The sequence below is a fragment of the Chinchilla lanigera genome, unplaced genomic scaffold (assembly GCF_000276665.1).
Source record: "Chinchilla lanigera isolate Chin_1 unplaced genomic scaffold, ChiLan1.0 scaffold00036, whole genome shotgun sequence".
Taxonomy (NCBI): domain Eukaryota; kingdom Metazoa; phylum Chordata; class Mammalia; order Rodentia; family Chinchillidae; genus Chinchilla; species Chinchilla lanigera.
In genome coordinates, this window is record NW_004955437.1 from 19683743 (window position 1) to 19709246 (window position 25504).

Sequence of the window (25504 nt, forward strand, 5' to 3'; positions counted from 1 at the left end):
TGGGGGACCCTGGGGGTTCAGGGAACAGCTGAAAGCTAGCACACAGTGGTTTACCAGAGCCAGTGTATTGCTGGGTCCTCATGAGTTAGTTTTCTTTTTAAACAGACCATTCCAGAAACTTTCAGTGAGTACTAGTTCAACAAAACCAAGGGGGAAGTATTGAGGGAATAATTTAAAAAAGAAATACACACCAGCACTCTACATTCAAAACCCAAGGGGATGCCAATCATTTCTCTTTATAAGCTGGGCACATCGGGGAAGCCAGTGAAATGGAGAGTGCTCGCCTGTTGCCATTGGCCTTGGCCGTGTGGATGAAGGGCAGGGGCCACTCGGCCTGCACCTGGACGTCCAGTGGGGAGGTGGCGGGAGCGTGGTGGGATGTGAATTGTGGTGGCTGTGGCGGGCCAGTGTGGGTGCTGCTGGGCTCCTGCTCTGGGGTGGCCGGCTGGGCTTGGGTGGAGTGGGGAGGGAAGGGCCTCCTTGGCCTCTTCAGCTCAGCAGAGCCGGTCCTCAGACTCTTGGGCCCCCAGTGAGCCTCCTTACCATGTCTTTTAAACACTTAGCATTTGTGTTCGATTTTCATAAAAAAATAACAAATCTTATGAAGGTAGAGAGCGGATGCTGATGAGCATCTGGCAGAGTTGAATCTGTCTGAGCAGCCGTGTGGGCCATCAGGGCTGACCCAAGGCTGTCCGTGCAGAGCTGGCCTGAGAGGGCCTGGCCCTGGCAGTCACAGCTCCGTGATCTCCAGGGGGCTCTCCATGATCACGTCTCGGAGCTTGTGCAGGGGCGTGGATTTGGCGGACTCTGTGCGGGCGTTGCGCTCAAATGCGGCGGCCTCTGCAGTGGTCAGCGTCTCCAGTGAGTGGCCCAGGCCCTTCTGGTCGTCCTCGGGCAGGCTGTTGAGGTCGGTGGCCAGCAGTGTGCCTGTGCTGCCGTGCACCACGTGGATCCCGTCTGGCCCCTTGAGCTCCATGGGTGGCTTGTGGCGGAAGCGCAGGCTGCCCTGGCCTGGGCTGTGGTCCCCTGGCTCCTCGTCCAGTTCTGTCTGGATCAGCTGCAAGAGGCCAGGACCTCCCAGTGGCTCAAGAGCCCCCACAGGCTCAGGGCCATGCCCAAGGCCATGCCCGAGAGGCGAGCAGGCGGGTGGCCCCAGAGTCCTACTGGCTGTGCACCTGTTTCCTCCCTACTTCACACAAAGAATGCCCCAGCAGGCCTGCTGGCCTCTGACCCTGCCGCAGGTAACCCTCCCAGGACCACCTTCAGACTGGCTCCGGCGGGGACTCCTAAGGGGCTGCCGTGTGTCCTCGGAAGTACGGGCTTCCTCTGTGAAAATCTTACTTTCGTGTACTCACTTCGCTCTAACAGTCCTATGGCACAACTGTATCTGGGTTTGTAACCAAGCTGGCCATGAGCATGACTGACTGTAGTCATATCTGGGTAAAACATGTCCTCAGGAGAAGTGGAAGGGGACACACAGGATGTGGTTAGAACTCAGCACTTTTGAACCTCTGTCAGGCAGGACAAAAATACAGTGCATACCCAACTGGAATTTTTTTTTTTTTTTTTTGAGATAATTTCTCTAGTAGTTGAGGCTGCCCTCAAACTTGGGGCAATCCTTGTGCCTTAAGCTCTTGAGTGCTGGGATCTCAGCACTTCCCAAATGTCGTTGCTGTAGGCACACACAGGCCTCAATGACCCTGACAGCCAGTTTCTTAGAGTGACCTCAGCCCTCAAAGGTATTTGGGGCTCCTGAAATCTGAGAAGCATGGCCTCTGAGCTACCCTGTCCATGGGAAACCCCTTCCTGGACCCATACTCAGTAGTCCTTGGCCTTGGCTGGAGGGCTCAGAACACCGAGAAGGGTGGCAGGAGAGTGAGAGAGCATCCCCAGGAGTGGGGCACGGCACACAGCTCCCGCCCGCCCGTGGCTACCTCGGAGATGGAAGAGTGGCAGGAGGAGGCTTTTTGCACCATCCGCTGTGCAAAGAGCTTTTTGAGCCGCAGGTAATCCTCCAGGACCACCTTCAGCAGCGAGCCCTGGGGGAGGGAGAGGGTTAACCCCACCAAGGCCAGCAGCTCCACCCCTTGCTCACTCCCGTGGGAGGTGGGTGCACAGGCTTGGGGTCCTAGGGCAGAGGATCTGGAGCCTGGTGACAGCAGCCCGCCGGAGCCCATGTGGGCGAGGAGCCCCAGCCTCCAGGCTGCTGTGGGCTGGTGCCATCTTTAGCTTCAGTGCCCAGGGCTCTAGGCTGTGCCGTGCTGTGCTGGCCTCATCCTGATAGGCCTAGCCAAGTCCCTGCACTCTTGGGAGTGGGGTCCACGTTCAGCCAGGGGCTGGGCACAGCAGCCCCCCCAGGAGGGCTCACCTTGATGGGCCCCTCGCGAATGATCTGGCCTAGCTTGGCAATGTTATCGTACTCCTGGATGGCTGCCCGCAGGTACCGGTCATCATCAGGCTTGACCGCTGCTGGTTCACGCCCAAAGGTTCCCTAGGGAGGAGACATTGGCTGGGGCAGAGCACAACTGCACACACACGCTGGATAGGACCCAGCTCCTTGGCCAGAGGTGGCAAGGAACTGCCCCTCCCTCAACCCTCCCCGACACTGGCCCCGGCCCTGCCCTGGCCCGGCTCACATGGGTGCGGGTGGGGCTGTTCCACAGGTCTGCGATCTCACTCAGGTTCTCAGGCAGGTCGTCCTCGTGCTCGGCCTGGGCCGCCAGCTCCAAGTTCCGGCAGAAGGGATCCAGCCACACAGGGTTGGCTCTGCAGTTGGGGGGCAGGGCATAGAACAGAGTTGGCAAAGAGGGAGAGCCGGAGTGGACCGATGCCCTCAGAACTGGATAGCTCCTTGCCGATGGCATCTGTGGTTGCAACCTCCACTCCAAGACCCTGCTAGAGCCAGGCCATGTGGCAGTCTGGATAGCTTTGGCATGGAGGTTTGACCTTGCCTCAGCTTCCACCCAGTGGCCAAAGTCTGCGCCCCCTTAGAACTGGTGACCCAACGGGTCCGGGAGTCCAGCTCTGCGAGCAGTTTCCCAAGTGGGAGAGAGGGTTGGCCGGGCCACCAGGGGGCACCACATCCCAGGTTTCCCCAGGGCCTGGCGGCTGCTGGGAACTCAAGCGACAAGGCCAGGAGCCCACTCACCCGTCGAAGGAGTACTTGTTGGTGTTGGGCATGTCCATGATGTCGATGAAGCCGCGGTTCCCTGCAGGGAGAAGGGCTGGGGTGTGGAGGGGAAAGGAGGGGTGCAGCCAGCAGGGGCACCTTGCCCTCGCCCCACCCACCACTGCAGCCCACACTCACCTGCTGAACCCGCCACAATGGCTTTGAGCTTCCTCTTGTGTCTGGGGAGAAGCAGAGACAGGCGCTGTGAGGCAGCTGGGCTTGCATCTCAGGCTGGTGGCCCTGCCTGCCTCCACCATTCGGTCCAGGAGCTCAGGCTCAGTCCCTGTCGGGACGGGGCGGGGACACTCACACGGTCCTGTAGTACCAGTTCATGAGGATGAACAGCATGGCCGCCAGGAAGAGGAGGATGGCCAGCACAATGATCGCCATCTGCAGGGTGAGCAGGCCGGGCATCAGCAGGTGGGCTTGGGGGCGGAGCCCAGGCCCCAGGGAGGGCAGTGCCGTGGGTACCTGCAGGGCGGACATGTCGTCAGGCAGCCGGATGGAGATGGCAGGCTGCACGTCCAGGACGTTGTAATTCCGGAAAAGATTCCGCAGCTGTTCCTTGTTCTCATCAATCATCTGGATCACCCTGGATGAGCAGCAGGGCTCAGCTTGCAGCTCAGCCATTGCCTGAGAGCCCCTGGGGGTCAAGCCTGACAATGACTGGTACCTGCTGTCTGCCTGCCTCGACCCCCAGACTTTACCCTCTCCCTGAAGCCATGCAGGAGCCCAGCTCGGACAGTGTGGTAGCTCCATTCAGTCCTCATGGGCGGGCATACCCATTTTACACATGGGGAGAGTAAGGCTCAGAGTGATGCAGATGGTGTCTGGGCCTCCTTGGTGGGTCCCCTACCCAATGCCAAGGACAGCCCCACCCACCGGTCCACATCCAGGATGCGGTTGGTGTCACGGTTCACCACATGGATCAGCAGCTCTGTCTGTGCGAAGTTCACCCGCCCCTTCTTGTCCACATGGAACTAGGAGAGAAGGGACATTTGGGGTGTGGCCACCAGGCCAGGGGTAGGGTGGGAAATGCTTCTTCCTGAGCCCCCAATGCCCTGCCCTGCAGTAGATCTAGCTCTACTCTGTGCTCACTGGGGGCCAAATGTGGTGCCAGTTGGTTCATCCACACACAGATACTATTATCAGCTCCATTTTACAGATGAGGGAGCCGAGGCCCAGAGACCTGGGAGAAGGTCCTCAGAGCCATGCTGTCGAAGCTGAGGAGACACATACCCCTGTTTGTGCCCCTGATCTTGCCACCGTACCCCTCTCCCTGTAGCTTGGCCTTCCTCCTTCCACTGCCCTTAGTTCCCAGGTTGGTCCCCTGGGCCACCTGCACATCATCTGTGTTGACGATGGCACCAGTGATGTTGGATAGCAGGTGGATAAATTCCTCCTCGAAGCCCCGCACGCGGTCGGGGATCTCATTAATGACGATCTTCACGCGCTGGTCGTCCCGCAGGATGTAGATGCCGATAATGGCCGTGTCGTTGTGGCCTGCCAGGTCTCGGGCCACAATGTCCACCACGAAGTAGCCAGGGCTGTAGGCCATGAAGAGGTCAAAGGTGCGCAGGATGCCATCCACACTGCCTGCAGGAGGAGCCCGAGAGTGGGGCACAGCTCAGGGACCACCCAGTCCTCCCTGTACTGCCCGCCAGAAGGGGCAAGGGCCCTTGGGGTGTGGGGACACCAGGGGAGGTGGCACAAATGCCCGAAGGGCTCAGCAGCAGGAAAGGTGACAGGTGAGTGAGAACAATGCTCATCCAAAAGGGCCTCAACCCGAGTACTGTCAGTGTGCAGCTGTGCCGCCGGACCTGCGCTCGCTGGAGAAACCACGAATTTCCATTCTTAGTGAAATTCCCTCAGTTTCAGTTATCGCCTCAGTTTTAATTAAAACATTGCATATTAAAATACAACGGTGGGTTGTTCTGGCCCAAAGATGACAAGTTTGTGACTGTTTGTGACCCATGATAAGGGGCCAGGGCCGCTCTGAGCCCTCTCTGTGTCTCTCATGCACATGTACTTCAGAATTCCACACAGTAGGGGGAAGGCCAGAGGTGACACAGCATGGCACAGCATGGTCTCTATCTCTTTCTCTTCCTTCCTGGGTCTCATTCTGTAGTTCAGGCCAGCCTTGAACTCACTATGTAGCCCAGGTGGTCCTCAAACTCCTGATGATCCCCCTGCCTTGGCCTCCTGAGTTCTGGAACTATAGCCATGTACCACCATGCCCAAGCACACAGACTTCTCTTAAAAACAGTAGACCTGGGTTCAGATCTGCTCCTTTCTGGCGGTATAACCATTACCAAGCTACTTAATCTCTTGAGCAGTGAGAGCTCAGAGGTCAAAGTGACAGGGTCTGGTTGAATAATGGGAGGAGCTGGCATAGGAACTAGACTTTGAAGGAAAGGGGAGGCATATCTGAAGGCCCGGACAGGGTCAGGGCAGCATTCCAGGACACCAAGGCAGCGGGGTCAAAGGCCCAAGGTGGATGGGACAGAGCTGGCTGAGAGAACAGTGGCTGGTTCTGCTTGGCTAGACACAGCAGGCTGCAGGGGTTGTGGGGAGGAGTCAGGAGGAAGACCTGGTGAGCCCCGAGTGCCAGGCCTGGGAATCTTCCTGGCAGTTAAGACTGTCACACTAAGACGGGTGTGGTGGCATACGCCTGTAATCCTAGCACTTGGGAGGCTGAGGCAGGAGGATGGTTGCGAGTTTGAGGCCAGTCTAGACTACATAAGTGAGTTCAAGGCCAGCCTGAACTGCATAAGTGAGACCCTGTCTCAAAAAGACAAACAAAACAAAACAAAACACTGGCACACAGACAAGGAGTCTTAGAACAAGAGGGGAAGGTAACAGATGGAGGCACCTCCTGGAACCTGCCCCCGTCTCAGCCAGGCCCACGGCCAGTGCATGGCAACACGCGTGTCTGTAAGTGTGTGTTCCCACCTGACACAGCTGAGGGCAGAGGCGCAGGTGGAAAGACAGCGGGGGATATGATGGAAGGGAGAACAGGGAGATGGGAGGATGGATGATGGATAGATGGATGAAGGAGAGATGAGAAACATACAGGAAAGAGCAAGTGGGTAGATATAGACAGGAACCAGTGGATTTGAGAATGGATTGGCAGAGGTGGACAGACAGGCTGACGGCTGGCTGGAAGCCACCACTTGCTGTGGCGCTCACACAGACGCATGTCCTCCAGGCTACAGTCTACACAGTGGTTGCAAAGCCTTGGCTAGAGCTCCCTGCTTGTGGCCAGGCTCCTACCCATGGTGAAGACCTGGCCCACGTCCTCCGAGTCATTGGCGAGGGCCCGGAAGTAGTGGATGGCCAGGATGCCGTAAAAGACGAGGCTGTTGTTACCGATGTCCTCGTCCAGAGCCAGCACCTGGATGAGCTCTGAGCCCACCTTGGCATCTGTGGCCACCCCTGCAGGAACAGACAGGGGCGGCGTGAGTGGCGGGGAGGAGCCCCCCACGCCCTGTGCCCCGGCTCTGGCCCCTGCACCTGCAGTGTACTCTGCCTTGGTGAAGCGTGGCGGCTGGTCGTTGATGTCCTCGAGCACCACGCGCACCTCCTGCAGGGTGAGGTCAGTGACCAGGTCGAGGACCAGGGCGGCTCCGCGTGGCGGTGTCCAGCTGCGGTTGCTGGAGGCCTTGACAATAAAGGAGAAGACGGCTTCCCGCTCCCGGTCCAGGTCCCGCAGCACCAGCAGGCGCCCATCAGGCTGCAGGTGGAAGTTCTTCTCCTCGTTGCCAGCTGTAGGGAGCACATGACTCGAGGTGAGGGCCTGGCTCAGTGGGCACCTCTGGCCTCAGGGCAGGCAGGGCACGTGCTGCTCAGGCCCCACCTGCAATAAAGTAGTATACGATGGCATTGGAGCCCTCATCAGCATCCACAGCACCCGTCACGTTGCCCACGAGGGTGCCTTGGGGCGAGTGCTCAGGCACCATCAGCAGCTGGTACTGGGGGCTGCCTTTCTGCAAGGGGAGGAGGACGCCGTCATCGTAGGCCATGGGGAGCTTTCCACTCCCGCCAGAATGCTGGGGGCTGTGGCTTTGTGGGGGCTGTGGGAGTTTACTGCCCAGTGGTGAAGTCTGTGAGGACGGGGCTGGGCTTGGCATGCTCTCAGCAGCATCCTCAGCCCCCGAATGAGTGCATAAACAGCAGGGGCACCTACACAGTCTCATGTGCACACACGCTGTCTCTAGGGGACATCCAGGCATGTGACAGTCCAAGAGGACAAAGCTCAATAAATCCCAGCTGATTTTCATACCTAGTGTATGTATGTGCAAATATGTGGACACACACACACACACACACACACACACACAAACCCCAATACAAGTACCAACTCCACGAGCCAAGCATTTGTGTCTGCTCTCCTGACCACTTGATCATGCCTCAACAAAACAGATAAAGCACAACTGCTCAGTGACTAGTGGTCCTCGTGAGAAGCGTGTGCAGACAGATGTTTCCCATGTGTAACCAATGTGTTTTAGGGCCCTGTGCACAGGGGAGGGTGTGCAAGGTGTGTGTGGACAGGCACGGTGTCCCTGTGTGGGTGTGACCAGTGACAGGGCTGGCTCACAGGAGGCCTCACGAAGAGAGGTTCATTGTCATCGATGTCTTCCAGGGCCACCTGCAGCGGCTGCATGGTCTCATATGGTACCGGCTGGCCCAGGTCGCTGGCCACCAAGATGAGCTGGGGGTGGAGGAGAGCAGAGGGAAAGGGTGGGGAGGGGGTTTGGAGCCCAGGAGTGCCGTCCCCAACTCCCTGGGACAGGTCCCCCAGGTGCTCCTAGAGGAAGGCCCGCCCAGCCCGCTCCTTACACTGTACACCGTTTGCTTCTCGCGGTCCAGGCGCTGCGCCGTCTGGATGAGGCCGCTGATGGGGTCGATGGTGAAGAACTCCCAGTCGCGGTTGCCGGCTGTCTTCAGGAAGCTGTAGCGCACAGCCCCATTGAGGCCCTCGTCCTTGTCTGTGGCATAGACCTCGTACACATTGGAGCGCAGAGGGATTTCCTGCAGGACAGGATAGGAGCAGAGGTGCTCAGACATCTGAGGGAAACCCAGCTCCCAGCCTTGAGGGAGCTATTGCCACTTCTCCTATCCTTGCCGAAGTCCTTGCTACTGGCCAGCGTCCTCAGGGAGCACTGTCCTGCAGGGCAGGGGTCTCAGGGATTCCGAGCCTCTGCTACGTGCTTCCCCGTCCCCAAGCCAACTCCACTGGCCGCTGACAGTCAGTCCACGTTGAATCCACGTGCTTCAAGCGGTCCCTGGTGGCCACCTGCTCAGGAGCTCATGCCATCCCCCTGCATGCTGAAGCACAGGGGAGTCAGCCGAAGGAATCCCAAAACGAGGCCATAGCGGTCCTTTGTCCTGTGTATGTCTTGCTCTCTCTGCCACCCTAATCACAGAAATCTGGGTGTCTCCAAACAGTGCCACCTGTTCATCAGGGAACCAGAAAATGGAGGACACCCAGCCTGATTTTGCGGCTAGAGATTGTTACCGACTCACAGTGGAACTTGGACCTGGAACTTAACCTGAGCCTCCAGGTCCTGAATTCCCTCGAGTTAGGTCTAAGCACCAAACACCTAATGGATCACACAGCAACTCATGATAAGGCTGCCCAGGGCAAAAGAAAAAAAAGTACATTGCTTTGCTTTCAGTTGAAAATTACCAGCCCGGCATGGCTTTAATGCTCATGTCATCTATCATGACAATCAGAAGCTCCAAATGGCAGTTCCATCTAATTAATAAAAAGTGGGATGACAAATAGATCATTACTTTACAAACACTGGTTGTTCAGGGGACATAAATCTTCCCAAATACAGAACCCTTGAAGGTGAAAACTTAGTAAATGGGGCCTTTGGTGTGGAAAAGAACTAGATTATTTTTAGTTTACACACTGTTTCCTTCTGCAAAAAAAGATCTGAAGCAACTGACAAGAATATAGAAATTAGAATGAGACTGAACAAGTTAAAAAATTAGGATAGTGAAAACCAGCTGCTGGCAAGAAGGTGGAAGCTGAGGGTAAAGAGCGTGCCTCGGTCTCTGCGAGGTCGCTCAAGGTGGGCTGAGTATTCTGAGCCTCTCAGGGGCAGAGCAAAGAGGACCACTCCGTCACCACAGATGGGAGGGACAGCAGGGCAAGGTTCCTGGAGCTCAGTCCTGCGAGGATTTGCTTCTATGGGGCCTCAAAGAGGAGACAAAGCGGCAACGTAGTCTTAGCACCCTGAGATGCAGAGACTTACTGAATTTGGGGCGGAGGAAGAGCAGTTTAGATATCCTGACTACACTACCAAGTGGCATTTGGGGCCGGAGTTGCAAGAGAAAGGGGCAGAGCAGATGAAGGATGACTTCCCATGGCTTTCTTTGCCAATGCAGACCAAGAGACGAACGCAGAATTGGAGAGATTCCAGAACCCCAGCCACTTCATCCCCTGGTTACTGATGCTGACCTCAGCCCAGGCTGCCTGCACGCGGGTGTCAGCAGGAGCACTGGCCAGATGTTTATTTTGAGACAAGCATGGGGGAAGTGGGTACGGGGCAGGGGGTAGACGTCTAGGGACAGGGCATTTACTATTATTAGTCCCATTTGCAGATGGAAAACAGATTCGGAGAAGTTACTTGCTCAAGTTTGTTTAGCTGGTAAGCAATCGACTTACGCATGAACCCAAGGTCTTTTGCTAACACGGCCACACTGCGAACCATTGTTTAATACTGCTCTATGTGGTGCTGCACAAGTCAGCACATATGGCCTGTTTCCCTACGCTGACAAGGCCCCTCCACTGTGCTGGGCTTTGACTGCAGGACACAGAAGCAGGAGGAGGGAGGGGGATGTTGGGGCGCAGGAGCCCTCATGCCAGGAGTACCTCTCTGATGTGCAGGATGGTGCCATTGGGGGGGCGCACGAAGACAGGACGGTTGTCGTTGACGTCGATGACCTCCACCAAGAGCATGGTGGTGCCCCAGAGTGGGGGCTCCCCACCATCTGTGGCTACCACGGTCAGGTTGAACCTCTCGTAGGACTGCAGTGGGCGCTGTGTGGTCACCAGGCCTGAGTCTGTGTCCACGTGGAAGGCCTCTGGTGGAGGGGGCAGGAGAACAGGGTGTGTCTCTGGCTGAGACCAACTTCCCATCCCTCCCCATCCTCCTGGTCTGGGGCTGTGGGCATGGCACCCTGCTCCTTCCTGCCCCACATCACCCTGGGCGTCCAGGCAGGCTACATACCCATGCCGGGGCCCTCGAGTGAGTAGGACAGCTCCCCATTGGAGCCCTCGTCCTGGTCAGTGGCCAGCATGGTGATGACGGAGGTGCCCGCAGGCTCATTCTCATACACGCTCGTGCTGAACTGGGGCTTGGAGAACTGGGGCCGGCAGTCGTTGACATCTAGCACTTGGATCACCACCTAGAGGGTAGGTTAAGGCCAAAGGTCAAGGCCAAAAATCAGGAGCATGATGGAGGCTGCCTCAGGGGACCAATCACCCCAGGAATAAGGTGGAGTAGACGAGGGACAGGTACCACCCTGGAGGGAGGCCCTGTCTTCTCATGTGTCTGACATCAGACAATGTACGTAGCCCCCACAACCTCAGTTTCCCAAGCTACAATGGGAACAACAGGATCTTCTCTCTCAGCTTCCTCGGGAGCTCACATGAAGTGATGTCTGCTGGCTGCTTAGTGCAGTGCCTGGGCCTAGGAAATACTCAACCACCTGCCTTGTGGGTGACGTGGTCTGAGCCGGGTCCTGCAGCAGTGGGACCCTCACCTGCCCCTTCTCCTTTGTCCTTTGCCGAGCCACACGGTGGCTCTGGAGGTGTGGTTCTACCCTCTGGGCCTTCATCCTGGGCTGTTGGGATTCTGCCCCTCCCTCGGGCTCCTCTCGCCTGGGATTTGTGCTGGCCAGGGCCTTGGGTTCCCATGCTGACCCATAGCCCAGGGCAGGGCCCAGGGACACAGCAGAGCAAGAGGCTTCTCTTCCCCAGCTACGACCCTTCCTGACTGCAGGGCCCTCAGATCCCTGCAGGACAGTGATTCTGAAGACCCCCTGTCCATGTGCAAAGCGGTCAAACCACTTCAGATCCCCAGTCCCTATTGCCACTTCTGCTGCTCTTTTTGCAGACAGGACAACAGAGGCTCGGAGAGGTTGACAGGCAAAGGCAGCATGTTCAGCCCCTGGATCCTTAGTCTACTCCAAAGACGCTGCTTTTCTCTGCATGGTGCACGCGTATGTGGCAGGAGTAGGCTACAGTCATATGTGGGATGCTTGCAGCTCTGCCTCTTTAAATGCACAAGAGGATTTGCCTGGGTCCACTCAGCAAGCCCCCCAATCCCTTCTGGAGAGTTTCCTTTGCATAATTAGGGAGAAGAATAAAGCGACAGCAAAGCATCCAGGTTTGAGATTTTTTGCTTTGCTTTTTTTGGAGACAAGGTCTTGCTGTGCAGTTCAGGTTGGCCCAAACTCACTATGTAGCCCAGGCTGGCTTCAAAGTTGCAGCGATCCTCCTGCCTCAGTCTCCTGAATGTCAGGATTATAGGCATATACCACCATCGCTGGCTGTGGGATTTTGGGACAGAGAGCTCAGAAGGTGAGACACTGGCCTCAGAGTCACAGTGTGGACATCAGAACTAGACTGGAAAGGGGGGAGTCTGAACTCTCATTAATATCCTTGAAGAGTCACAAATAAAGGCAACAGCTTTATGATGCTGTTAGGTGCTGACTGGTCCTTCCGGTAGGGTACTCTGGAGACACTGGGGCGCACAGAGCACCAGGCTTTACCTGGGTCACGCCCAGGTGTGTTTAGCTGGCTGCGCAGCAGTGTGGCACGAAGAGTTCTCCCAGAATCCCTTTCCAAAGTCACAGCCACTACCCGCCCCCCGGCCCCCAGACAGCCTCTTGCTTTCTCCTTCCTGCCACCATGTCTCTGAGGGGACTTGGCGTTGTCCCTGTTCACCACAGTCACTCTCTACAGGCGCCGCTTGCTGCCGCCACAACCTCAGGCCCTGGCGTCGCCGGCCCAGGCCGGCACCCTCACCTGTACTGAGTTTTCTCGGCGGTTGCTGGCCACATCCCCAGGGTTGTCTTTGGCCAAGGCAGTCAGGATATAATGGTCCTTCTTCTCTCGGTCCAGAGAGGACAGCACGTAGATGTCACCCTGGTGAGGAGGGGAGCTTCAGGTCCATCATCCAGCCAAGATATTTATTGAGCATCAGTTATGATCAAGCACTGTTTTGGGGCCTGGAGACACAATGCTGAACAAAAGCCCCTGCCTCGAGCAGCCCCATGGACCCCAGCGGCAGCCCCATCCTAGTGGCTCCTGCCCCGGCCACGCAGTCTACCTGAGATGGTAACCAGACCAGGCTTGTGCCAACTGCCTGACCAAGCTGCCAAAGAGCAGGCATCCAAAGTAGTCACTGTCCTCAGCGCGGGGCCAGGAGCCCCGTCCGACCGCTCACACCAGGCAGGAGTTAGCCCCACTGGAAGGGCAGGGTGCCAGGGGAGACGGACAGGAGGGCGGTGGGAAGGGAAGCCCAGGTCCAGGTGCAGCAACTGGGGAAGGCCCTGCCGAGGGACGGCCCCAGGCCTCTGTCCCCCCATGCTGCAAATGGCAGCGTTGACATTTGAAGCCATGGCCCATCTTTTCTTCTGAACTTCTGCTCTCCAAGGTCTGAGACTCCTGGGAACACAGGGACCCACCCTTTGGGGTGTCTTCCCTCTCTCAGCAGTGAGTATAGGGCTGTGCATACAGTAGGCACTCACTGTGCCCACGTTCTGCAGAGCTTTGCACGTCTCTCTTGACAGTCTCAAAAATGTCTTGGTCATCAAATGACACACTGCAGAAATTTTTGTCTCACCAAGGGCTAGTTCCCAGAGACTTGGGCCACTTCCTCCCATATCTGCTAGGACAGGAAGGCCACAGTCTCCAGGATGTCCAGGGTTCCAAGAAGAGGCTTTGCTGACTTGGCTAAGCACCTCTGAGGCCACATGTCCAGGTGGGGAACCCAGGACCAAGATGATCATGCAATCAGTCCTTGGGGTGTTTTCACAACCCAGGCCCTGTCCATCACCACTTACCGTAGTGGGGTTGATGGCAAACTTGCCCTCCCCGTCCCCAAGGCTGTACTCGATGAGGGCGAAGTTGCCCGAGTCCGCATCTGTGGCAGTGACCGTCAGGATGACTGTGCCCACAGACACATCCTCCAAGACAGCCTCCTGGAGGGAGAGAGAGAGTGGCCCACGGTCAGCACACAAGGCCACACCTTGCCCCAGGGGTTCGCCGATGTGGTGAACCAGGGCACCAGGCTGCTCACGGTTGGGCACTCAAGGGGCTTAGGGGCTGGCAGGCAGGAGTGGAGCATGCAAAGACCTCAAGGAACAGGCCCAGGTCCTTCCCAGCCAGTCAGCCTGGCCGCCCACCTGGTAGAAGTGCTGGTCAAAGATGGGGTTGTTGTCATTGACGTCCACAATCTCCAGGTAGACAGGGATCTCCGCTGCCCGCGGTGGGGACCCATTGTCTGAGGCTCTCACGGTAAAGTTGAGCCAATGGACCTCTTCATAGTCCACCGTCTGGTTGGCAATGACCTTTCCTGAAACACAGAGGCACCCGCTGCCATTTGGCCACTCCCCATTCACGGCAACTCTCCAAAACATTAGGAGAAAGGTCTGGAGTGCTGAAGGGTGAGTGTGGACTCTTAAGGAGGTGGGGCAGGCAGCGCTGGCCTGGGGCAGGCCAGAGGCTGAGCAGAACTGGCATCTAGGTGTTCTCCTCAGACAGAGGAGAGAAAGTGTCTCACAGCAACCCACCCCCACCTCCTCTGAGCCCCTTTCTTGGGGGATACTAATGGTAGGAGCTTGGGATGGTAGCCAGGGTTCCAGCAGACACCTCGGGGGCTTCTACCCCAAACAGGACGGGCACTCCATCCTTTCCTCTACTTTGTGCATCTGGGAGTGAATGGCATGCTGGCCACCTTGGACCCGACCCAGGCTGCCGAGGGGCCAAGCCAGGGGCAGGAAGCAAGCCACAGTCCTGCCCAGAGGCTAAGCAGGGGGACACATGTCCCTGATCCTCCTCTGGGAGATTTCCCACCTACCTGCTGAGGGGTCTTCCAGCTGGACATAGCCGGGGGGAATGAGGTCCAGCAGACTGTAGGTGATCAGCCCATTGAGGCCCTTGTCGGGGTCCACAGCTGCCACGGCAATGAGCGTAGTTCCCGGGGTGGCGCCCTCCAGGATCCGCTCTGTGTAGTAGGTGATCCCGAAGGGTTTGAACTGGGGTGTGTTGTCGTTGACGTCCAAGATGTTGATTGTCAGCTTGGCTGAGGGGCAGGCAGGGGTGAGGGTCAGCATGGCAGGGCCGGGGTAGGTGGCAGCGTGTTGTGGCCTCCTTGGGACTGTGTGAGGACTGACCCACACCACTGGTCTGGTCACTAGCCCTTCCACAAGGGGAAGAGGCCTGGGTTCTAGCAGCTGGCTGGGTCCCCTCACCAGGCCTTGGCTCCTAACTGCTAGTGGGAGAGGATTGAGACGGTCTTTGAGACCTGTCCCATGAGTCGGCCTTCTATTGCCCATCTGCCTTGTCCCTGCAACACAGCCAGCTGGGCCTGTGGACATGTGAGTGAGGACAGTGTCTGGCCTTCTCTCCAGAAGACTTGGGCTTCTTTTTTTTGCGTGTGTGCGGGTTACCATGAATCGAACTCAGGACCTCATGTCTGCCTGGCAAGCGCTGTGCCGCTGAGCTAAACCCTCAGCCCTGGGCTTCTGAATTGTGAAGATAAGCACTGATATCTGCCAGGCTAACTCCTTACCACAGCAGCTGTTCTCACCCATGACAGAGGGCCCCGGAGGCCACCCTCTCCCTGCTGTCCCCTCTCTGCCCCCCAGCATGCCTGCCAGTGCATGCCCTAAGCTGCAGACAGATGCACACCTGCCTGGCTCTCCTTGACACAGCCCCTCAGCCCAGGGTGCCGGCACCTGTGGCCCCAAGTCATCTTCCCTGGTTCTCTTCTGACCCATGGCTTCCTCTCAGGTCATGAAGCTCCTGTCACATCCTGGTTCCTGTCACAACCTGGTAACCAGATCTGATAGCTGGATTCTGACCTGAGTCTCTGTCAACTAGTTCGTTCTCAACCTCTTTCAGGCTCTCCTGAGCCTCTTTCCCACTCAGAGCCTTGGGGCTCCAATGACGTAATTTGAGAGACGTTGCCACCCTAGCCCTCTGTGGCTGCCACCTTCCATGTCCCTAGTTTGGCCCGACTCCCTGCAGCCCCTGTGGCTGAGTTCTGAGTCCCAGTGCACTGCTGGAGCCAGGCCTGGGTGTACTTCAGACCCACCTCATGGATCCCAGTGACCAATGAGAAACTGGCACAGGAGACCCTTACCATTTGGCACGCTGACAGAGCGCTCTGGTAGGTCGCTGGCATTGTCAATCACTGAGAGCGTGACCTCATAGGTGGCAACCAACTCCCGGTTCAAGGGGGACTTCACCATTACAGACCCTGTGGACCAAGCAGGTCAGCTTCAGCTTGAGGGGAAACCCCTAAAATCTGGGCCTCCCAAGTTGCTCTTAGCCTAGTCTCCCAATCCCTACAGAGGGCAACAGTCCCCCACAGACCCTGGGATTTGTGGCTGGGACGGGCCACAGCCACCAGCACAAGCACATCACTCGGCTCCCACACAGTGCTCACTAGCCAGTGACCTCTTTGCCCCTCCCCTTCCTCCTGTGTGAAGGAGGAAATTATGGTACCTACCCTGTAGGGCTATTTTGAGGATTAGAAAAATTAAGTGAGTTCCGCTTATACATGCAGTGTTTAGGATGGTGCCTGGCACACAGATGATGCTTTGTAATTTTGTTTATAAAATGCTTTTATTCCAAGCCGGGTGCAGGAGTGCATGCCTGCAATCTGAGCACCGAGGGAGTCCTTCTTGGGCAACTTAGTGACACTAAGGACTGGGGATATTTTGATTGCAGCCAAAACAAAACAAGAAAAACAAACAGGGCTGGGGATATAGCTCAGTGGCATAAGCGCTTGCCTGGCAAGTGCAAGGTTGTGAGTTAGATCCGTGGTACCGCAAAAAAAAACAAACAAACAAACAAACAAACAAAAAAAACGACAAACAAAAACAAAAGAACCAAAGAAAATCTTGTATTCTACAACAGTGTGGATATCTTTAGGGCTACTGAACTGTCAACTTAAAGATGGTGAAGATGGTAAATTTTATGTGTATTTCACCTCAATTTAAAAACTGCTTATGTTCTACAGAGATCAAGTATAAAGGAAGGTATTGACAGCTGGAAAGCCCTGAGGGTTTCCCTGAAGGCCACACTTTGGTGGGCTAGCCTGGACACTTCTGATCTAATGGTGGAGGCCTAATAGTATATGCTTTGTCTTAGATAAGCAGGGTGGCCTGCCTGGCAAGCCTGAGGTCCTGAGTTCGATTCCCGGTACAAAAAAAAAAAAAAAAAAAAAAAGCAGGGTGTGACGTGACCAGGCTGACAGTAGGACCGGGATGTCTCAGCTTCACACCAACAAGTAGATTGCTTCTGCTCTGCCCAGCGTCTCCCAGGGTCTGCTGGCCTGGCTGGACAGACCATTTTGGCCCATCTTGGGGGTTCTTCCTGCCTGTTGAGGGCCTCGGCCTCGTTCGTCCTAGGATGGCCCCTTCTCTCCCTCTCAGGCCCTGGGTCTCAGGACTCTTCCCTGGCAGATTCCCCTGCTGGGTTCTGTCCTCCGTGGGTCCCCCGGCCATGGGGCAGTCACTTACCCTGGGCCGCAGCCTCCTCCTCCTCCTCCTCTTCCTACTCTCGCTCCCTGTCCCCCAGGCTGGGCAGCGAGGATGGGGAGAGGGCAGCTGCGTTCAGTCTGCAAAGGCTGGGCCGGGCCCGGGCCCCGGGCCCCACAGGACCGACAGGAGGGTGAGGGATGCGGTGGGCATGGAGGAAGGCAATGGGGTGAAGCAGAGAAGAGATGAGGTGGGAAGTGACAGAAACAGAGCTCAAACCTGCGGGCCCGCCAGCCGTGGGGAAGAGAGAAGAGGGTTAACACCGGTTAGTGCAGGGCATAGGGGGTGGGGGGCGTGGGGGCGTGGGGGCGTGGGGGTGTGGGGGAGCTGTGGGGAGCCCGGGTAGTGGGGAGACCTCAGAGGTGAGACTCTGGCAAGAAGAGAGGGGAGTCAGGTGATCGAGGGAGGAGGGAGAGCATGAGGAAGAGGGCAGAGAAGACACTGGAAAGAAAAATACAGAGAAGAGAGTCAGTGGAGGGCGGAGGACAGAAAGGAGCCCCGGACTTGGGGAGGTGTCGAGGGGCAGCTCTCCATGGTGCTGACCAGCCCGCGCCGCCGGGGCCCAGGCTGCTCCCTTGGGCCGGCGCGGGGCTTTCCTTTTTACTTGCTCCATTTGGGCCTGCCTGGAGATGAGCTAAGGGCACCCTTTGGTTCATGACGTGCTGTGGTCCTCAGCATCCCTCACGCAGCCACTTCTTTTCACTCTCTTGCCCTTCTCTTGCTGTCTCCCTTCAGGCAAACATTGCCAGGTACCGAAGTATATTTTTAAAAAAATCCTGAAAACCATGTGTTCTTTGATATTTATGCAAATGGTATTGCGGTAGGATGCTGCATCTTGTTTTTGATCTTTTTCTGTGTGCATTTTTCAGATCTACCCCCACTGCTATCTGTGTGTATACCGTAGGGCAGTGGTGGCGAACCTATGGCACGCGTGCCACAGTGGGCTGTTTGTATCACTGAAAGCTCTACAAGGTTCACCATCAGTGCCCTCGGGGTTCTAGCTGCTGTCTGGTCCCCATGGAGTGCACCCTCCACGTTCTCCTCCCCGGTCTCCTGGGATGGGCTGCTGCATGGCCTCCGGCTCCCAGCACCACAACAACACTGCAGTGAACGTGCCCAGTGGCCTGGGTACTGCCAAGAATTTATCGTATACTAGGAAGTAGAATTGCTGGGTCCTGGGGTCTGGGTGTTCTTTGTACTGGCTTGCTACTTGATGGAGGAAGTGGTCTCAACTCTACAGGAAACAGGAGGGTTCTAATGTCCTGCCAATTTCACCAATATTAACATTGTCAGCAATGCTAAGGTCTGCCAGTCCACATAGAGAAAGCTGCAATTCCAATGCTGTTTTACTCTACATTACCCTGAATAACAGTGACTGTTTGCATTTTGCCACAGCCTTGTTATTTTCTGTTACTTCTTTAGGTCTTCCAAGAAGTATACCTGTAAGGACTCGGATCCCTTCTCCAACTCCCCAGAGGTGCAAAAACACTAAACTTTTGGAAAAGTGGAAAAAATTCACAAAATGACAATAAGCTGCATAGATTCTGAAAGCTAAGCCACAGTTCTCTTTGTTCTGTGATGGTGTAAGAAGTCATTAGGGGCACAAATATAAGTTACAATCTAAATGGTCAGAATGCCCATAAAGAAAGTATCTGGTTGAAGTTAGTTGTTAAGGAAATGCATATAAAACAAGATGCCATTGTTCTCTAAAATTATAAGCATGAACCCTCGCTAACACAGAGTGCTGCTGTGAACCCTGCTGTGACACTGTGGAGGGAAGGAGCCGCAGAGGCCAGAGGAGCTGGTCAAGGGTGGAGGGAGAGAAAGGACAGCTGGAGGAGCCAGGGAGAGGGAAAAGGAGGGAAGGGGGTGTCAAAGGAGAAGGGGAGCTACAGAGAAAGAAAGGAGGGAGGAACAAGAAAGCAAGGAGGACACTGGGGAGGAGTCCAGGGAAGGTGGCGGGGACAGCAGGCCCTTGTACCTGTGTTGATATTCACAGCAAAGGCGTCCTCCTGGCCAGGCACCAGGCGGTCAGTGTCATCCTTGGCCACGATGCCAATGATGTGGTACTCCAGCTTTGGATTGAGGTCAAGGTCGACGGCAGTGACGTTGACAATGACAGTGCCCGGCTCTGCCGACTCCAGCACGCTCAGAGTCTGGATAGGGTTGAGGAACTCAGGGCGGGAGTCGTTGACGTCATCAATCAGGATGGTGACAACGGCTGTGCCTGACAGAGGGACAGTGCCCCGGTCGGTGGCCACCACTGTCAGCCTGTAGGAGTCCTGTTCCTCCCTGTCAATGGTGGCATTGCCAACACGGATGACCCCAGTGACCGGATGGATGAGGAAGCGGTCCTGAGCCCCCGCTTCTATTCGGTAGATCAGCTCCCCATTGAGGCCACTGTCCTCATCCGTGGCTATGACTTGAAGGACTGAGAATCCTGCAGGGGAGGATTGGGGAGCAGCTGAGCGTGGTGGAGTCTTCCGGGAAGACCACACCGAGATCCCTTTGCCAGTAGACATCCTTCTCACCACAGCTTTGCCACCCAAAATTTATCTTTTACAAATGCCCATGTTTGCCATTGGAAAGGAAATGGTATTTGATTTTACATTTTTTCGTGAGGCAATATTTTAGAGTTTAAAGGGTAGTTGGCTCTTTATGCCACTGAGCTATATCCCTGGCTGGTGTAAGAAATAATTTTGAGGAAAATCTATTATACTTATGTCTCAACATTTTCTTATTCTTTTTGGTTTTTTTCAGAAGCAAATTTACACCCCACCATTAAATTGTAACTGTGATGAAAATCATGTTGACCTGATTTTGATTTTGAAATAAACTTTCCATCCAGCAATGTGGTTGCAACTTTTTTTAAAGGCAGGGTCTGGTTATATAGTTTAGGCTGGCCTTGAACTCACTATGTAGCCTAGGCTGGCCTTGAACTCATGGTGATCCTCCCGCCTCAGCCTTCCAAGTGCTGGGATTACAGGTCTGCACCACCATGCTTGGCTTTGGAACATTCTTAAACATCTTGTTACACACACACAATAAACCATGGCTCACAAGGCAGTGGATGCTGGGTCACCTGACTCCCTGCCAGTCTCTCTCCCCAGAAGTGAGACCTGTGTCCATCTAGACTCCCACTGAGCTCTGACCACCCACCGCCTGGTGGGTGCTAGGGACCCAACCCTTATTACCTGGAGGGCAGTTCTCCAGCAGGTGGACCGTGAGGGTGGCAGGGCTAAAGGTGGGCCAATTGTCATTGTCGTCCAGGACGGTGACAAGCAGTTGGGCTGTGCCATTGAGCTGCCCAATGTCCTCAGCCAGCAGCAGCAGCTCCAGGATTGGGGGTGAGAAAGCCTCCCGGTCAATGCTGACACCTGACCTCACGGTCACCACACCTGGCACCCCATGCCACCAGCCAGGGAGGGGCATAAAGGGAAAGAGGTGCAGGGGGAGATGGTGACAGCCGGCAGGGTGGAGAGAGAGAAGCGAGGACAGGAACATGATGGGTTCAGAGAGGAAAAAGAGGCAGAGAATATGACACAATGACTTTCTTTCCCAAGTGTTTGGCCACCCTGGTTTGGGTGGACCTGTGTGTCCCCATAGCTGTCCTTGCATGGCTGTCTTTAGCAGTCCTCCAGAGTGCTGCCTGGGAATAGTGCCCAGGGTGAGGGGTGCCCTGCACATTGACAGCTGTGCCACCTGCTGCCACCAGCCACTGACACAGCTTCCTGTCCAGGAGCATAGGATGTGACATGGTCTCTGGGGAGCTGCTGGTCTGGTCTGAGGTTGCTCTGGCTGCTTCTGCTTGATCAGCGGTCTGAGCCTCTGGCCCAGGCCTGGGAGAGGAAGGCTGTGGGCTGGGGGCTCTCTGCCTCTGCTGAGAGCTGGTGCACCAGTCAGTCCTTTGCATCCTGTCCTAGCTTCCTTCTGGCTCTCCCCCCTCCCCAGGAGCTGCAGTGTGGGGATGTGGGCGCAGAAACAGGATCTCCTGCACCAAGGAGGAAGCCATGGATCTAGTAGTGGTACCCAGTGTATCTTGAGGAGCTGGTGTGGTGCAGAGGCCTCACCCGTGCTGTTGTTGATGTCAAAGAGGCCACTGTGGGTGCCCAGCAGCTGGTAGGTGACCACAGCGTACACGTCCTCATCTGCATCCAGGGCCAGGATGGGCCCATTGAGCACCGTGAGGGGGGTCCCTGGGTCAGGGGGAGAAGGGTCACGGCAGGCCGACCCACTCCCTCCCTCCCCCCTCCCCAGCCCGACCCGGTGAGCCATGGCTGACGATGGATGAGAGGGGAGGGAGGTGAGGCGGACGGGGTGGGGAGGCCCCCGGTGGGCCTGCGGCAGCCTTGGCAGACTGAACGCAGATGCCTGGGGAGAGGCCTCAAAGCCCTACTGGGAGAAAACACAAAATGGTGAGCAAGGCCCTGGGATGCCACAGCCACGTGTGCTTCCCAGCAGCTTTTGAGGCTGGCCACTCCCCGGGAGAGGCTGGGGCTCCCTGATACCCTCCCTGCACCTCAGCTCATCTCTGACTCTGACCCAAGCTTCGGGGAATATGTGGGGTCATTAAAGGGCAGATCTTACATATGTGGGGCAAGGGCTATACTAGTGGATCTGTCTGGGCCCCTTGTCCCCCATCTCTGATGACATGCCCCCCACAGCCTCCACCCCAGGAAGGGCAGGGCTGTTCTCAGGCCACTTTGGGAAACAATGACCACAACTGTCTCTTCCAACCAGACCAGAGGGCTCTTTAGTGGCCCCTGAGAGGCCTGGCAGCCCCAGCCCTCTGAGCTGCTCTCATCCGCTCCGGCACCCTCTGCACCCACTGGACTCTATGTTCAGCTACGCCATTGGGTGTGTGGGACAGTTTTGGCACTTGAGGTCCTGGTGGTCCTCGGCTGTGGCACGAGCCCTTGGGTGGGCCCAGCACCTACCTGCAGGAGAGTTCTCCATCACCTCCGCCTGGTAGGGGTCCTCTGTGAAGAGGGGGTGGTTGTCATTCTCGTCCGCAAGAGAGACCACCAGCAAGTCAAAATCCTGTGGGAGCAGGACAGGCCCAGGCTGTAGGCCCTGCTCCAGTACAGGGAGGCAGGACAGCGGGACAGCAAGGTCAGCCATCAAGAATACCACACTGGGAGTCCAGAGACCTGGGCCCAAGCTCTGCTGTGCTAGCAGCTTACTGGTGGCTCTGGGCAAGTCATTCCCTCTGTCTGGGCCTCCATTCCAGCAAACGGGGCTTTAACTGCTTAGTGGAGGAGTGGCGAAGGTCACAGTATCAGCTCTTCCTGGTAACAGGAAACTTCCAGCAGGAAAGTGGTCTGAATCCCAGGACCCATGGCCTCACGCTGGGGTGCAGTTCACTCATGGCACTGCACTTCATGCCTCTCAGACCATGGGACCTCCGTGGGGCTCACAGGTGGGCGCCCAAGGCACAGAGAGGGAGGGGACGTTCAAGGCTGCACGGCCGGTGAGCCCCTTCAAGTCTCCCGTCCCACCACTCAGTGCTGCTGCCTCCCAGGGTGCCTTGGGCCCCCAGAGCAGCCACAGAAGGCGTGGAATGAGAGCAAGGGAGGAAAAGCAGAGAGAAAAGAGGGTGGGAGACCAGAGAAGGGAAGGAAGCTGAGGCCGCCGAGTGAGAGGCGAGTGGCTTTGATTGCTTCATTCTGCAAGCTCCTCAGGCTGGACAGATGGGGAACCTGAGGCCCAGAATGAGCAGCATCTTTACCAAACTTTATAGGGAGGAGCAGAGCTGGGATGAACAAGGCCAGGGCTCTGCCCCCAGCCTCAGAGGCGGGAAGGAGAAAGTTGATCCCAACCCCAAAAGGACATTTTGCTATGCAAAATGCACTCCTGCCTTGAAAGAATTAGTTCTTTGGCTTTGGAAGGTAACCCTCTCAGGCCCCCAGCATGTGGGCACGGGTGGGAGCAGGCCCGTGCACATGACTGGGGTGTACGTCTAGGTATCAGTGGTTTGGGGAGAAAAGGAACAAGCGGCCTTCACGAAGCACCTGTGCGCCAGGTGCGGTGCTGAGGTGTTGATGCATACTGCCTCCTTTGCCTTCTGCATGGCTTTGAGTAGGTGAGATCTTCATTTTGCAGAAAAGAAAATGGAGGCCAAGAGGCGTTAGTGTGTTAAAGCCACACAACTGTGGTAGGTCAAGCTGGGATTTGAAACCAGCCCTTGCTCACTCCAAAGCCTGTGCATCTCAGCCTGGCCCTCTCCCGCCTCAGGAAGGGAGATCTCTGTGGGTCCCCCAGCCCCCCACCATCCACACAGCACCCCCAGCCTCACCCTCCTGGCTATGCGCGGGTTCTCTGGGTTGTCCTTCACAGAAATGGTCAGCTTGTACTCCGGGATCCGCTCGCGGTCCAGGGGCCGGTTCACAGTGACAATCCCTGTCTGTAATGCGCAGGGCTGGTGAGCTGAGCATCCTCCTGGTCCCCACTTTGAGCTCTAACCCACAGATGCCCAACTGTCCCACCTGCAGCTCTGGGGGCAGGTGTGAGTTCCCTCCCCCATGCACCTAAGAGATGGTCAGGTTGGCCCAATATGGGCAGCAGGCTCTTGCAGGGGGAACTGCTGATGCCCAGGACTGCCCCAGAGAGTGGGCTCTTTGGGGATGCCATGGTGTCAGCAGCCTATGGACACTCCAAGAGGCCCAGTGAGGACTTCCAGGGTATTCTGGTACAACTCAAGTGGTCCCAGACGTACAGGCCCCGTCTCTGCATATGATAATCCAGGATGGGTCTAGATGGATGCCAGAGACAACTACACCTCTGTTGAATACATTTGTAAGAGGCCACTGACTGGGAGAGGCCTATGGTGGAGTTTAATCCTAGTAACTGTGCATTGGTGGGCTGCAGCAGGGCCTGGGGCCAATGAACTGATCCTGTTGGAACCCAATGACTGGCTGATGGATTGAGCTGCAGCCCCTAGGTTGCTCTTTAATTGCTGCCAGTGGGGTCAGGTTGTTGGCAGGAATTCCCAGGCCTGCGCTCTTTCTAGGGGCTGCCCCATGTGTGAACTTTTCTGCTTTGTTTTGTTTTGTTTTTTCTCACTCAAAGTCAGCTTGATACAATTGGGCTAAGGAATTTCCCCTTTTAACAGGGCTCACTGGGGAATCGAAGATTCCCTGCCTGTTCATGGCTTCCTGGTCACTGTAGAAGAAGAGGAAGCGGGGCTGGGCCGCAGCTATCAAAAGCCTCCTCCCGGGGACAGCCTGGGTCCCGGTGGCTGCTCCTCAGGCCCTGTGGCCTACCGAGGCGTTGATGCGGAAGGCCCGCTCCCGGTTGCCCGCAGTGATGTTGAAGGTGAGGAGCGCGTTGCATCCGCTGTCCGCATCACTGGCCAGAATGTGGGCGACGGAGCTGGAGACGGGGCTGTTCTCACTGATGGTGATGTTCATGGGCAGGTTCAGCAGCACTGGGTCATTGTCGTTAATGTCCAGCACCCGGATCCCCACCAGCATCTGGGGCCAGGCAGGGGAGAGAGAGGCAGAGAGCCAGGGTAGTGGGCAAGGCCACCAAGGAGGAGTGACAGGAGGCGGAGCAGAGCAGCAAAGGGACAGTGATGAGGCGGGACATAAAGAAGAAGATTAAGGTCCAATAAAAGGTGAGAAGATGAGGATGAGGAGGGGAGAGCAGGGGGCAGGAGCCTGAGAATCCCTCAGAGGCCTGCACCTCCAGCCACAGCCTCTCTGGGCACAGGGGTGTCCATGCCTGCAGGGGGCTCTGTGGAGAGCGCAGGGTGCAGACTCACCGTGGAGCTGAGTGGGGGGACCCCCCGGTCGCGGGCGCAGATGCTCAGGTTGTAGAAGGCGATGGTCTCCCGGTCCAGCTCCACGTCCTTCCGCACCCGCAGCACCCCCTCCACGGGGGAGATCACGAACTCCCCTGAGAGTCGCCCGGAGAAGCCGAGTTAGCAGGGCTGGCCAGGCAGTGTGTGCAGCCCGGCTCTCCCCTCCTCTAGCCGGCCTTCCTGCCAGTCGGGGGCAATGGGCGTTGGTGGGCAGCGCCTCCAGTGCCACCGGCTTCCACTCCTTTCGGGCAGCGGGGAGGCAGGGAAAAGGATAAGCCCTTGGGGTGTAGGTGGGTGCTAGTGCTCCTGCCCCCACGTGCCTGCAGGTCCAGGCTGATCAGCGTCCTGCTCCAGCCCGCGCAGGCCCAAGAGTGACCTGGCTGAGATGCGACAGTGAAAAGCACGAGCCCTCTCTGCACACACACGCTCTTCCTGAGCCCTGGTCCGCATGGACTGATGAAGGTGCCTGGCACTGTGTAATTTCCATCTCGCCCCGAGCCTGTGGCTTGTGAAAATGGACGCGTGGGAAGGACAAAACTGCTACCATGGAATGCTCTGCTAACAGTGACCTCGTGGGCACCAGGTGGGCAAGGTGACAGAGTGAGGAGCCCTCCACTCAGCACCCCACGAGGCCACAACTGGGCACAGAGAGGGTTTTCCCAGGCCTGCAGTGACCTAGACTTCCTTCTCCTGAAGCTTTGAGCCCCCTGCCTGGTCCCAGGCTCAGTCATTGGCTGGGCTGAGGG

General features: G+C 56.7%; 1 protein-coding gene across 7 annotated transcripts in view; it reads right to left on the reverse strand.

Annotated features, from left to right (window-relative positions):
* Nucleotides 1–49: 49 nt before the first annotated feature.
* Cdh23 (cadherin-related 23) overlaps nt 50–25504 on the reverse strand; it is a gene marked incomplete at its 5' end in the record, with an annotated part of 360927 nt that continues 335472 nt past the window's right edge. For 2 of the 7 annotated variants that reach the window (XM_005390029.2, XM_005390028.2), the window contains 29 exon segments: nt 50–1057; nt 1935–2039; nt 2369–2491; nt 2637–2766; nt 3149–3209; nt 3308–3348; nt 3480–3559; nt 3641–3761; nt 4052–4149; nt 4509–4765; nt 6443–6604; nt 6683–6934; nt 7026–7155; nt 7767–7880; nt 8009–8200; nt 10053–10264; nt 10411–10588; nt 12213–12332; nt 13253–13390; nt 13595–13764; nt 14269–14493; nt 15556–15672; nt 18939–19397; nt 20152–20355; nt 21028–21153; nt 21895–21997; nt 23253–23360; nt 24220–24429; nt 24720–24853. In XM_005390029.2, coding sequence (XP_005390086.1) covers nt 731–1057; nt 1935–2039; nt 2369–2491; nt 2637–2766; nt 3149–3209; nt 3308–3348; nt 3480–3559; nt 3641–3761; nt 4052–4149; nt 4509–4765; nt 6443–6604; nt 6683–6934; nt 7026–7155; nt 7767–7880; nt 8009–8200; nt 10053–10264; nt 10411–10588; nt 12213–12332; nt 13253–13390; nt 13595–13764; nt 14269–14493; nt 15556–15672; nt 18939–19397; nt 20152–20355; nt 21028–21153; nt 21895–21997; nt 23253–23360; nt 24220–24429; nt 24720–24853 — 4697 coding nt within the window. In that variant the 3' untranslated portion in view covers nt 50–730. 7 annotated transcript variants of the gene reach the window in all.